The sequence below is a fragment of the Prionailurus viverrinus genome, chromosome A3, assembly GCF_022837055.1.
Source record: "Prionailurus viverrinus isolate Anna chromosome A3, UM_Priviv_1.0, whole genome shotgun sequence".
Lineage (NCBI taxonomy): Eukaryota > Metazoa > Chordata > Mammalia > Carnivora > Felidae > Prionailurus > Prionailurus viverrinus.
Window position 1 is genome coordinate 18830701 of NC_062563.1, and position 14537 is coordinate 18845237.

Consider the following 14537-nt stretch of genomic DNA (forward strand, 5'->3'; position numbering starts at 1 on the left):
AGGAGTCAGCATTGTGCTTGGATCTTTGTACCAGCTATTTAATTTTTGTGTGGTTGTAAAAATGTAGGACAAGGTTTGCCAAGTTCTGGACCTGAAACTGACAATAGTGAGTCAGGGGCTGGTATCAATTTGAAATCTGTCACTGTTTGTTCAACTAAGCGGCTCCCCCTTCTTGCCATTGCAGTCCCTGGGATCTGTGCCTTGTTGGTTGTTTTTCATTTTCTGAACATCACTAGTTGTTTCTTGTAGGCCTGGCTGTGTTCGACTCAAATGTATTAATCAGTGAAGAACAGACTCTGAGCTTGCGTGTCATGCCTTGGGAGAGCGTGAGAGCTCTGATTTTCCTGTGAGGGTGGGTCGCACCACTGCCTCCCGCCCCTGTGGCCTGCTCTAGAAGTTCTGCATTTACTCAGCTTTGCTGAGGATCTTGTTTGGACTTCGTTTCAGTTGCTGCCCTTGTTGCAAGCGTTTCTCTCTTTACCACAGTGTTTTGTGTGTGAGTTCTGATCAGGGGAATAAGTAAGGCCTGTCCATGAGATTTAGCTGTAAAATGACGAGTCTCTTAAATGTGATAGGAGTCACCCTTGTTATCTTTCAGGTAAGGCATTTCGGGAGAGCACATGTTACCTCCTGGTGTCATTTAGCTGCTTGTGACAGTGACTCCCCCCCACTCCCCAGAACAGGTTTGTTTTTCTTAGTTAATGAGAAGTCTGGAGATGGCAGTCCGGGGTAAGGTGGCTTCACAGTGTCATCCAAGTCCCAGATTCCTTCTGTTTTCCTCCTCCACCATCCTCAGGGAGTGTGAGTTACAGCCTCTTTGTTCCAAGATGGATACTTCAGACCAGACAGGAAAGATCAGTAAGGAAGGTGTGGTGCTTCTGTCAGGAGGGCAGGACTTTTCCAGATGTCCCCGATAGACTTCTGCTGCACCTCGTTGTCCAGGCTGTATTACTTCATCATCCCTGGGAGGCTGCAGATGGTTTCAGGTGAACACACTGCTGCCCTCTACAAGCATCAGGGTTCTGGGAGCAAGGAAGAAGGGGCATGTGGATAACAAGAAGGTAATTAGCAGCGTCTGCACTGATCCTGTATTGGACCTTTGCTCAGAACATTTTTTAAACTCTTTCTTGTAATTTGCCTACGATGTCAGATGAGCCAGAGAAAGAAAATCAGTGTCACTACTTGTAGCCACCTATTATTAGTGCTTTATAGGTTCCATAAACCATATTAGTTACCTTGATCACTTCCTTTGTTTACCAACTATCCATCAAATCTTCTCATAGATTTACTGCCACTAAAGATACTGAAAGGAGATGTGGCAACTAATTATAATAGCCAAAGGCTCAACAACTTAGTTGTTCACCAATAGAAGACTGACTGACTAAACCGTAGTGGATAAAACTTTGATAGAAGAATGATTATCTCCATATATTGCTAGGGGGTCATCTCTGGAGTATATGGTGTGTGGAAAAAAAAAAATAAGATAAGGTGGAAAAAAGTATGTATGCTATGCTAGCTATTATCTAAAAAAGCTGTGTGTATGTGTATGTGTGTGTGTGTGTGTGTGTGTGTGTGTGTGTGTGTGTCTTCCTCCCTGGCCTCCCAGCTGAAAGATAAAACAAAAAACTTTATTATTAAATGGTTTAGCTGTAGGGGGAGTAAGGGGACAGGATAAGATGGAAGAGACAGGAAAAGAAGCTACTTTTTCCAAACATGCCTTTTTGTATATTTGCCTTTGGAACCACCTTCAGTATTTTATAACACCATAAAACAAAATTAAATTTTTAAAAACTATTCTGGAATCATTTTAAACTTTAAAAAAGTTGCAGAATAGTACAGGGTTCTAGGACCCTTCTCCCAGCCTCCCTTAGTGTTAGCATTTTATGCAAGCCATAGTCTAATTATTGACACAAGGGCATTAACATTGACACAGAAATCTATGGACCTTATTCATGTTCCTTCAGTTTCCTCCCAATGTTCTTTTTCTTGTCCAGGATCTAATGCACATTCTCATATTTCCTTTAGAAATCCTGACTCCTTAGCTTCCTTCAGTCTGTGGCAGCACCTGTCTTTTCCTTATCGTTCATGACCTTGACAATTTTGAAGGGTCCTGACAAACTGTCTCTCAGTTTGTGTCCGCCTGGTGTTTTCTCATGATTAGATTTGAGGTTATATATTTTTGGCAAGAATATCATAGAAGTGATGTTACGTCCTCCTCCGTGCATCATTTCAGGGGGTACATGATGTTAATACATCTTATTGCTTGCGATGATAACCTTGATTACTTGGTTGAGGTGGTATCTGCCAGGTTTCTTCACTGTAAAATAACTGTCTTTACTTTTAAATTTAATCAGTATCTTGGGAAGAGATATTTTGAGACCATACATATCCTGATTCTCACCATTACTTTCACCTATTAATTTTAGTATCCATCAATGGTTCTTGCCTTCAGTAATTATTACCATGGGGTTTGGCTAATGGCAATTTTCTCTTTCAGTCATTTCTTATACACTTATTAATTGGAATTCTATAAAGAACAGCTGTCCCTTCTCCCCATTTATTTATTTATATCCGTATGAACTCATTTTATGGGTTATAATCTATTACTCTTATTATTTATTTTATTGTTCAGACTTGGTCATTAGGAGGTCCTTTAGGTTGGCTCCTGTGTCCTTTTGATGTGCACCTGTCAGGTTTTGAGCACTTCCTTTCTGGCACCGCATGATGTTCAGGTTCATGTTGCATTTTCCTGCCACAGCCATGGGATTGACAGTTTCTCCAAGGATCCCTGCTTCCTTTTATTCAAGAATGGCATTTAACAACCAAGATCTAGCTACTAGGAGTGCCCATTGCTGCTAGAGTGTTAGCGCTTCTAGATTCTGTGAGCAGACAGAGCTAGGAAATAAGTGTATGTGTACTGACAGAAGCACTCACACCACATGGCTGTACTTGCCCATCTCTCTTCACCCTTCGTGAGTTGCTGCTGATTCACTCCATCCTTGCTCTCCTCTTCACTTGCAAATCCTTTCTCTGGCTTTGAGAAATTTCAGTCTCATGATAGCACAGTATATTTTTTTACTCATTTGTTCAGTCCCAGTCTGTACATAAAGTAGCAGAATTACTGATCATATTCTATGTAACATAAATAAATTTACCAATATATAATATTGGGCTATAGTGTGGGGGGGGGTGAGGGTTGTCATTAGTCCTACAGTATATAATCAAAATACCATTTTCCAAAGTTACTTGGTTTGGTTTTCTTCTTTCCCACCCCCTTCATTATGGTTAAATTAATGTGGGGGGAAAAATCAATCCCCAAAATTTAGAAGCAAAATGAAACAGTTGAAATCTAGCTATTTATCAAGTGGACAGCATAACCCCAAGAGAGACATTTCAAATGTTTGTATTTAATATTTTTGACATTTTCACTTTGATATAATTTGTTTATAATTCCAGTATACTCTTTATCCAGATTCACCAACCCTTTACATTTTCCCCATTTACCCTATCACTTTGCCTTCTAGCTCCTCGACCTCTCTGAGTACATACATGGACTTAAACACATATACACACACGCCATTGTTTGTCTGAATCATTTGAGAGTGAGTTGCCCCCACAGTACTTTGGTATGTATTTCTTAAGTGCAGGGATATCCTCTTATATAACCACAGCTTAGTTCTCAAGATTGGGAAATATAAAAACTGTCTTCAATCCAGAGTCCATATTCAAATTTATTATTTATTTCAGCATCCATTATAGCCACTGTTTCCCCCCTACTCTGAGATCCATCCAGTAAAGGAGCACCTGTCACCTTATTGGCCATATCTCTTTAGCCTTCTTGAATCCGAAAGAGTTCCCTTTTCCGGGAATACGGAACAATACGACCTTGTTATTTCTAAGGAATACAGGCCAGTTGTTTTATAGATTATCCCTCAGTTTGTGTTTGTATTTCCTCAGGGTAGGATTTAGTCTTACTAATAACACCAAAATGATGTGTCCTTCTCAATATATCACATCAGGAGGAACGTGATGTCTGTTTGTCTGATAATATGTACTTGGATGTCTTAGTTAAGTGGTATCTACCAGATGTCTACACTAAAAAGTGGGCATTTTCCCCTTTGAAATTAATAAGCAATTTTGGAAAGATACTTTGAGACTATATAAATTTCCTGCTCCTCATCAAAGTTTAATCCACTGGTTTTAGTATCCGTTGATTATTTTTGCCCGTATCAGTCAGCGCTGACTGGTTGCAAAGTGGTGATTTTTTAAACTTTGTTACTCTATGTCTGTTAGTTATTCTACTATAATAGAGTTTTCCTTTTTCTCCCATTTAGTTATGTCATTATGTACTCATTGATTCTTTTATTATTATTATTATCTGGTGGGTTATATTTCACTACTATATTTATTTTGATATTCAGACCGTTCTGGGCCTAGCCAGTGGTAAACCTCTTCAAGTTGGAAGTGGTATTTTGGTGTGTCTCCATCATTCTTTGAGTACTTCGTTATTTTCTGGCATAGTAATATGTTTGGGACTCATCTGGTGTTTTTTCTGCCCCCAGTCCTGGAATTAATTATTTCTCTTACATGCTTTGGTTTTGTCTTGATGGAGAATATATTTAGAAACCAAGATCTGGGAGTTATGGTCTTTGCTGCTGTGATGCCATTGCTTCTAGGCCCATTCAGTGGATATAACTAGAGTACATACACACAGAGAATATAAATACAGAGGTACATAACATACATTCATATGTACGTGTATATATACACATGTGTAATAACGTGTAAACACACACATGTCTGTACCTATTTCCATAGAAACACCACCATACGACTATTCTACTTTTTTTTCTTTCCATATTTGTAACGTCCTTCTTCAACAATGAAAGCCTTGACCCCTGTTATATTTACCCCTTTCCTCAATCCTATATTACACAGAAAGTAGTTTCAGAATTGCTGACCCTACCACTGGGAAAGAAAAAGAAACCTACCTGCTGGTAGTATTTAAAACATTGTAAGTGGAGCATGCATACTTAGTGGGATATAGCCCTGAGAGGAGGAAAACAAAGATCTTGCATTGTTCTCAGTAATTATGTTTTGGGGAGTTCCTGATGGTACAGTTTTTCTGAGACTCTTATATACATTGTGGGATAAATCAAATGAATAATGATATTCGTGTGGTTGAGAATTGAGCTTTTTGACATGGTTAAAAAAGAGATACAGATGTGTGGTTGGTGAAGTTAAAGTCCCATAGTTATAAATTTGAATTAAGTTGATCTCATGACATATTTTGTCTTGTATATGCACATAATTGTATACACTATACACACCCAAACACTTCTGTTTTTGTCCACTGAATAGGTCTAGAAACAATGGCCTACTTAGAGGAGATGCAGGGACCAGAGGAACTTGTTTAACACCACAGCCAGAATACAGGTGGCAACATGTGAGCCCTGAGAAGCTAGAGGACAGACACCTGGTCTCTCCAACAAAAAAACCTGCATTTGAAAAAGGAGAGGTCAAAGGCAAGGGATATCTACAGAATGAGAGAGACTTGAGCTCTATCAGTCCGGTACAACGTATGGGCCCTATTTGCATCCTGATCCAAATAAGCGTACTTATTAATACACATGAGATAAGCAGGGAAATTGGGACGTTGATGAGATTGTTAGTACCAATGTTCATGTTTTGAGGTGTGGCAACAGCATTATTTTACAAGAGTCCTTATCTTTAGAATTATATATTGAGGGGCGTCTGAGTGGTTCAGTCAGTTAAGCGTCCGACTCTTCATTTCCACACAGGTCGTGATCTCGCGGTTTGTGAGCTCAAGCCCCACGTCAGGCTCTGCACTGACAGTGTGGAGCCTGCTTGGGATTCTCTCTCTTTCCCCCTCTCTCTCTGCCCCTCCCCTGCTCGCTCTCTATCCATCTCTCTATCTCTATCCATCTCTCTATCTATCTCTCAAAATAATAAATAAACTTTTTTTTTTCTTTTTTTTTCAACGTTTATTTATTTTTGGGACAGAGAGAGACAGAGCATGAATGGGGGAGGGGCAGAGAGAGAGGGAGACACAGAATCGGAAACAGGCTCCAGGCTCTGAGCCGTCAGCCCAGAGCCCGACGCGGGGCTCGAACTCACGGACTGCGAGATCGTGACCTGGCTGAAGTCGGACGCTTAACCGACTGCGCCACCCAGGCGCCCCAAACTTTAAATAAATAAATAGATAGGGGCGCCTGGGTGGCTCAGTCGGTTGAGCGTCCGACTTCGCTCAGGTCACGATCTCACGGTCCGTGAATTCGAGCCCCGCATCGGGCTCTGTGCTGACAGCTCAGAGCCTGGAGCCTGCTTCAGATTCTGTGTCTCCCTCTCTCTCTGGCCCTCCCCCCCGTTCATGCTCTGTCTCTCTCTGTCTCAAAAATAAATAAATGTTAAAAAAAAAAATTTTTTTTTAATAAATAAATAAATAGATAAATAATAAATAGACTTAAATACTAAAAACAAAATAAACTTTAAAAAAATCAGCACTGATTAAAAAAAAGAATTATATATTGAAATACGTAAGTATGGGAGCGCCTGGGTGGCTCAGTCAGTTAAGCGTCCAACTGTGGCTTAAGTCATGATCTCATGGTTTGTGGGTTTGAGCCCTGCATCGGGCTCTTTGCTGACAGCTTGCTTAGAGCCTGGAGCCTGCTTCGGATTCTGTGTCTCCCTCTCTCGCTCTGCCCCTCCCCTGCTCGCATTCTGTCTCTCTCTCTGTCTCTCAAAAATAAATAAATGTAAAAAAATTTTTTTTTGAAATACATAAGTATGAAACCATAGGATGCCTAGGATTTGCTTCATAATAGTCTTGGAGGGTGGGAACATAGTAGAGATTGAAAAAAAAAAAATGGATCATCCATAAGAGGTCATTCTGCTTTTTCTCTACTTTGGTCTTTGTGTGAAAATTTCTTTCTAGTAAGATGAAAAAGTTAAAAAACTGGTGTTGCCAGCTCTGAGGCATTTGCCCAGAAAGCAGGACAGCATCCTGGGAATGAGTAGCTGCACTCAGCCCGCAAGCTGGGGAGTGTAGGAAGTCATGTCCTTCTCATCACTTTATCCCAGCATGTGGTAGTCACTCAATAAATAATGCGTGAAGAAATGAGTGAGTTTGGAGGGGTAGCTGACATCTGGGTGAATTTTCTTCCAAAATTGGTCCCGTGACTCATAACTGTGAGAGCTGGCCACTCACGCCACATGGCATTTAAGCATTTCCCTGTTCCTTGGGCTGTTGCCATTATATCTGGTGACGGGATGTGTATGACCTTCCTTCCTTCCCAGGCTCAGGCCCGATGTCACCGGATAGGCCAGAGCAAAGCCGTGAAGGTGTATCGTCTCATTACTCGGAACTCCTATGAGCGGGAAATGTTTGACAAAGCCAGCCTAAAGCTGGGCCTGGACAAGGCTGTTCTTCAGGACATAAACCGAAAGGGCAGCACCAATGGGGTGAGTATGACGGGACCTGCTCAGAGCCCCCCAGGACACTCGCCACACAGCCCGGGCCCCTCTGGGGTCTCCCTTCTTACAGCTGTTTTAAGATTCACTTTCACTAAATTAAATCCGGTTGCACATCTTTGTTGAGTCATTCCTCACAGCAGAGGATAATTCAGGGTCAGGTCTCTGCTTTTACAGATGGATAAAGGAAATCTGTAGGCGCAGTGGTGTGGTAGGATTGCCCAGCATGCAGTAACGTTTCGGTAAGCAGAATTTTTAACAGTGCCCATTAGAAGTCCGTAGATCTTAACGTTTAACACTCTGAATATCTATTGTCACCATGTCTTATCTCATACTCCAGACTTTGAGCTTCCTGAGGGTATAATGAAACCTATTTTATCTGTATCACCCATGGCCCCTAACAGTACTTGGCATATTAAAGATATTCAATGCATGATGGTCAGTGAAAAAAAAAAATGAGTAAGTTAGCAGCTTGCAATATGGCAGTTAATAAAATCTTTTCCCCCCTACACAGGGATAAAAAATGCAGCTAAGATTCTTAAATTGTATTAAGTTATAGGCCAACAAAACAGAGTATCTCCTTAATCTCTGGACTCAGGGCATCAAAGGTTGAGAATTAAAACCTTCCAATGAGTTGTCTTCAGTCCGGATGTTCTGTATCCTCTTAGCTATGCATGTGTTGCTAAGTTTAATACTTCAGCTCACCAGTGCTGGGAGTCCTGGAACTCCCTCTTGTGATTGGTAGAGAGAGAACCAGATTCTTAATTAGAACCAGGAAAGGGTGTTTTGAACTCCCATTTCCTGTTTTCAACAAGCAATTGAGAAGATCACACTTGGCACAGGACCCTTTCTTTAGTTGAGAAATGACATCATTTCCAATACTCATGTATTTATTTAATAATGAATAAATCATCATTCTGTAGCTTGTTTAGTACATCTGGAGGTTTTTAAAGATACAGACTCAAACTAAAGCATTAAACATACCTTCTTCAGTGGTGCATAATTTCAACAGCTTGTGACATGTGATAATAATCAATGTCCTGAGGAATGTTAGGGCCATTGGGTCATGTGCTGGCTTTGATTCCAGAGCTCCCTATAGAGGATTATCTGTCTGCCCTCCCCATAGTTTTCTTGAGTATCTTTATCTGGGCTCTAATTTTCTAAAACTTGTGGCCCGTATCTTTAGTCTTCCGACATGTGCAGTTAGTGGAGGAAGTGGATCATGAAGGCCAGGATTTAGGCTGTTTTTCTCCTGTGCATTTTCCACATTGTGAGTAGCCTTTGGTGACCTGTCCAGGTACAACAGCTCTCAAAAATGGAAGTAGAGGACTTGCTCCGGAAAGGGGCTTATGGAGCCCTGATGGACGAGGAGGATGAAGGCTCCAAATTCTGTGAAGAAGACATAGACCAGATTCTGCAGAGGAGAACCCACACCATCACCATCCAGTCTGAAGGGAAAGGATCTACTTTTGCCAAGGTATGGCACCTTTCTCCAGAGTCCGTGTCGGAATGGGAGCAAAAAGAAAACACTGTTCTTTGACCTTCACCAGCCAGGCTTTGTTTTTTCAATATGCAAACTGTTGAGATTATCTGTCTACACGTGGGTTTTGTGTGAGACAGAAAATACAGACTCTTTAGAGGGTTTCTGAGTAATGAGTCAGAAGCTATAGAAAGAAAACCCCACTCCTGACCAGTGGGAGCTGATCTCCAGCAGACAGGACAGACACTTCGGTTTACAGTTTGCACCGTTCACTGTTTGCAAAGACTGCTCCAAAACCTTTGAATGGTCATCTGGATTTCCTTGTAGAGCACCCCGTGATCACTGTCCACGCACTGAAATTCCGCTGAACCCTCCATTTCTCAAACTGAAGCAAGGGTTTTTGCTCGTTCCATGAGAAAAGATGTTAGTCTAGATTCCCAGCTGCTACTCTAGGTGACTCTTTCCCCTGCTCTTCACCTCACTGGATTTCAAATTTGACTGATGAGGCCACTTACCAAATCACTTTCAGGTGTCTCTGGCCGTGGGCTCTGGGAGCTTTGTGGCCTGTTTGAGTCTCCTGTTTGGTGGCTTATGTAGGACTTCCTCAGTAGGACATTTTGTGCTTTATAAGTGCCTGGTCATCTCAGTATACCTCATACTGCCCAACCCCAGTGCGTTTCCCAAAGCAGACATTTGGAAAGTGGTGAACTGAAAGAAAAATTGCATCTAGGGAAGCCTCACAAAGCAACCCTTTTGCAGGGAGCTAGACACCAAGTAACACATTGCCATTGTGTTCCAGGGCATTCTTCCTGCTTCCAAGTTTAAGTTCCAAAAAATGATCCTGGAGGTGGAAATTGTAATATCCTTACCCAATCTTTAAAATAAAAAAAGAACAGCCTTGAGATTTTCACATTCATTTGGGAGGCTCTTTTAGGGGTTTTGGCTTCAAATGCAATTGGAGAACATACTTGGGATTCTGGTAAATTTGAAATAATGCAGGTGGTATTATCAGCTTGTACTGTGTTCAAGAGCAGTTTATTGACCTCTGTTATCTTCACAGGCTAGCTTTGTGGCTTCAGGAAACAGGACAGATATTTCCTTAGATGACCCAAACTTTTGGCAGAAATGGGCTAAAATAGCTGAATTGGACACCGAAGCAAAGAATGAAAAGGTACAGTACTGAGAATGTTCTCTTCCATTGTACATTTTGCTGTGGCTTGTAGGACCATAAATTCCCACATGGCTCAAGTCATTATTCACTCCTGAGCCTTAGTTCTTAAGTGAGATCCTATATGTAACACACTTAAAGCATGCTTGACACATAGAGCTTGATAAATGTTCACTGTTACAATTTTTTTTTTAAGGTTTATTTGTTATTGAGAGACAGAGAAACAGCATGAGCATGGGAGGGGCAGAGAGAGGGAGAGACACAGAATCTGAAGCAGGCTCCAGGCTCTGAGCTGTCAGCCCAGAGCCCAATGTGGGGCTCAAACTCACAAACTGCGAGATCATGACCTGAGCTGAAGTTGGACACTCAACCGACTGAGCCACCCAGGCGCCTCTCACTGTTAATAATTTTAAAATGACTTCTTGGGACCTACAGTCTGTTGGGCACCTGGGAAATGCGACAAAGGCAATTAGAACTGGAACTGGCCACACAGGTCAAGTTCAGCCCTCAGACCCAGGCCAGCATCCCATCTTGGCAAGGGACTATTTTACCTCTGCCTCAACACTTCCTGTGAAAGAAACTTTACCTCTGACAGATACTCCAGGGGAGGCTAAGCAGGATGAAGGGGTTTGTTGGTCTCTCCTCCATTCTCTCTGTACCTCAAATTTTCTAACTTCTGAACATGAGAAAGAGAATAGCTGTGGAATGAAACCGGAGTCCGATGTCAGTCTGCCCCTGACTGCATGCCTCTTCTGGGCAAGGCAGTTGACCCCACTGAGACAAGTGAGCAAGACATGTGACAAAAAGAGGTGGTGATGCCCCTTTGCAGAGTTGGGAGATAAGGTTTGTGAATACACCTGCCTCGCCTGTTGGGAGGCACCCCTGAAATGTTCATCTCCCTTCCCTCCATCTCTGGCCCTGTCACCTCACTCCAGAGTGCCCACACATCACTTTCTATTGGTCTTCTTGGGTGAATGTTGAACTCTCGTGAACCCACAAGCTCAGGAGACAGTCCCTGCTCCTATCTAGCTGATGCAGTAACTCACACCCAGCCTTAACTCTTCTGTCCTATCCCCAGAGCTTTCTCAGTCCAACCTGTTTTCTTTAGTAGGAAGAGTCTGAAGTCCCTTGAGTAACCTGTTTAGTAAAACCTGTTTTATAAGGTGACAATCCAGAAGTTACTCTGTGCACAGGATGGCGGGTGAGGGCGGAGAGGAAAAAGCTCTTGTCGTAGAGACGTTTAGAAACAGCTGGAGCATGGAAGGCGGAAAGCAAAGTGACTGAAGCAGGAGTGATGCCCCAATGTATCTGGGCTACACAGAGCTTAGCCAAGCTTTAGGAAGAGGTGTGGGGGTGAAGGGGTAAGGAGCAGGAATGGTGGAGACTGGAAAAGAGGTGATGGTTCTGGTAGGGGAGCTGCCAGAAGGAGTTGAAGATCCTGGGCTGGAGATTATGTCTTCAGTGAAAGACAAAAGGTTAGGAGTTAGCGCCCATGGAAGGCAGAGAATGAATTGGCAAGAAATGTATGCATCTTGAGAAAGTCACCGAGCAGGTGGAACTGTCCGACTCATCCTGTCTCCAGAGTGCAGGCTGCCTCTGCATGCTGGGCAGAACAGCTGGGGTGCCCCACTCTTGCCTTTTTGGCAAGAGCAGCCGCCAATCTGGGTGCTGGGGGGCCTTGCTGCCATCCGCCTGCACTGTTAGAAAGACTACAGAAACAGCAGATGATGGCGGCTGGCGCCGGGGGCTTGGGGAACACTCCAACTCCAGCGAGTCTCAGAGAATCCCCTCTGCTTGTCGTGGACACGGCAGGTGTGCTGGGAAGAGCCTTACCTGCTGGAGGACGAGGCTGGGGTGTGGTTCTCTGCCGGATGTGTCCTCGGGACCCAGGACCAGCGACAGGGTGTGTGTATGCATCATGATGGGGGAAGAACGAAGAAGGGTCCTGTCCCCAACTGTTCCTCTCTGTTTCTAGGAGAGCTTAGTGATCGACCGGCCTCGAGTGAGAAAGCAGACCAAACACTACAACTCCTTTGAGGAGGATGAGCTCATGGAGTTCTCGGAGCTAGACAGCGACTCAGACGAAAGGCCCACGAGGTCCAGACGCCTCAATGACAAAACCAGGCGCTACCTCCGAGCCGAGTGTTTCCGGGTAGAGAAGAACCTGCTCATCTTTGGGTGGGTATTGGCCTGGACTGTGTGTTGCTGTTTTCCAGCCCCTGAGATTTGTCCAGTTTGTGTCTCTAGTCACCTCTAGCGCTCCGGGCTGATGGAGGACCCGTTAGAGCAGGAGAGAACCGTGCTTTTCGCCCATGGCCCCCCCTCGGTTGTTGTACGCTCTGCTGCCATATTGTAGACGCGCCATGATTTTCTCATGTGCTTGTCACAGCAAATCTCTGTTACTAATTTGTTGCCTGGTACTGATTTCCTGCTTTCCCCCCACCGAGGATATATATGGAGTCAGCACAGCAGATGTTGCGGTTAGGGCATGATTCGTGCAGGGCTCTGGTTCTAGTTGAAGTACGAGGTTTAGTTTCTGGGAGCTCACCATTGCTTTTGAATACTGCAGCTGGACTGTCTTAATCCCAAATTTATTCCCCTCTCCAAATAGTTTTGTCCCTCCCTTGTTAACATTCAAGTGGTCGGTGTGATACAGCATGTGGTCCTTGAAGGCCTTTCAGGGAAAAGCCCTCAGGGTGACTAGTAGACTCAGCAGACAATGAGAAGCACTCCTGGCACCTGTTTGTCCTGCAGTGTTGAGGGCACACATGGCCCTTCCTCCCTCCAACGCCCTTCTGTGTTTCCACTCCCAGCTGGGGCCGGTGGAAGGACATCCTGACCCACGGGCGGTTCAAGTGGCATCTGAATGAGAAGGACATGGAGATGATTTGCCGGGCCCTGCTGGTCTACTGTGTCAAGCATTACAAGGGGGACGAGAAGATCAAGAGCTTCATTTGGGAACTGATCACACCTACCAAAGACGGGCAGGCCCAGACCCTCCAGAACCACTCAGGTGAGCGGCGGCAGGGCTGGCCTGAGAAGCGGCAGCTCCTGTGTGCTCCTGTCCTTCTGCATTGCCCAGGTTGCTGTGCTTTGGGAGGCTTCTCTTCCTCAGATGTTATCTGAGAATGTTAGCTGTGGGAGAGCAAGAGGTTTCCTTCAGTTCTCCCTCAGAATGATCCAGTGCTGTCTGTAGTATTTTGCGGGAGTACAGTTGGGCCCGCATGCCGGTCCTGTGTGCTGACCAGAGCATCCCGAGGGTTCCCGCACGGAACTAGGGTCACGCCATGTGCTCTGGTTTTTCTCTGGCATGTCACTGTTGTGCCCCAGTTCTACCTGTCTCTGCCTTTTCTTGTGCTGTGCTTCTCCTTCCCTGTGCTTGGCCACTGCTCACGTTCACGTTTCGGACCGAGCATCCCTTTTTCCCTGGCCGGGTTGTGAGTTCCCGAGGGGTGCAGGTGATGTTCTTAGTCTGCATGGGGTGCTCAGTAAATTCTTACCGCCTGACTGAACATTCCTGGAGTTTACTGAGCTGGAGCCCAGGCAGATCTCCTCACCACTAGCACTACTTGGTGGGCCGAGGAGGGGGGTCTGTCACGTAGGGCCGCCATGCACAGCCTGGCTGCCTCCTTGCAACCCTAAGCCCAACTCTGTTCTGCCCCCATGTTTAAAGTTACCTAGGCTCATGGGCCTTCCTTTCTGTTTCAGGGTTGTCTGCTCCAGTCCCCAGAGGAAGGAAGGGGAAGAAGACGAAGAACCAGCTGCTGCTCCCTGAGTTGAAGAATGCAGACTGGCTGGCCACCTGCAACCCCGAGGTGGTCTTGCATGATGACGGCTATAAGAAACACCTCAAACAGCACTGCAACAAGTGAGTGTGCCCCTCCCCATCTTTCGCGGCAGTTCCATTCAGACCGTTCAGGCTCCTGGGATCCCCTCGGGGCTGTGGGGTACCACCTGATGCTCCTGTACCACCATGCAGGGTCTGAAAAGGCAGGGTATGTGGTCTAAACTGGTTGGGATCCCTTCACATAAAGCCTGTCTCCCTCCTTTGGCAACATCTCCTCTCCCCCAGAACCTGGACTCTCTACCATTGCCCCTTATACCCCTGAGGGGACTTCTGACCTGACTGTCAAAATCCAGGTAGGACATTGTGATTTTACTGCTTCCTCTCCTTTCCCTTTCTCTCCTTCTGCCCCTGAGGTCACATTAGCAAGAGCAGAAGACTGGCCTTAGTGGCCACTACTCTCAGCCCCACTCCCCCATGCCAGGTTGCTTCTTCTTCTGATTTGCTGTTGCCATTCATGGCCTCCAGGCATTTGACAGACTTGCATTTGAGATATTACCCTTTATATCCCTGGGCCAACACCGTGCAGGGTGGATGGCAGGGCAAAGGAAAGA

At 44.7% G+C, this 14537-nt stretch overlaps 1 protein-coding gene across 4 annotated transcripts in view; it reads left to right on the forward strand.

Moving 5' to 3' along the window:
- The window catches only part of CHD6 (chromodomain helicase DNA binding protein 6), a 206698-nt gene that overhangs the window by 139328 nt on the left and 52833 nt on the right, over window positions 1–14537 (forward strand). For all 4 annotated transcript variants that reach the window (XR_007150819.1, XM_047852262.1, XM_047852265.1 and 1 more), the window contains exons 18-23: window positions 7318–7482; window positions 8789–8968; window positions 10032–10142; window positions 12115–12317; window positions 12953–13152; window positions 13848–14007. Coding sequence is in view for 3 of the 4 variants with exons in the window: in XM_047852262.1 (XP_047708218.1) it covers window positions 7318–7482; window positions 8789–8968; window positions 10032–10142; window positions 12115–12317; window positions 12953–13152; window positions 13848–14007 (1019 nt within the window). In the remaining variant the exon portion in view is untranslated. The remainder of the gene's footprint in view (window positions 1–7317; window positions 7483–8788; window positions 8969–10031; window positions 10143–12114; window positions 12318–12952; window positions 13153–13847; window positions 14008–14537) is intronic.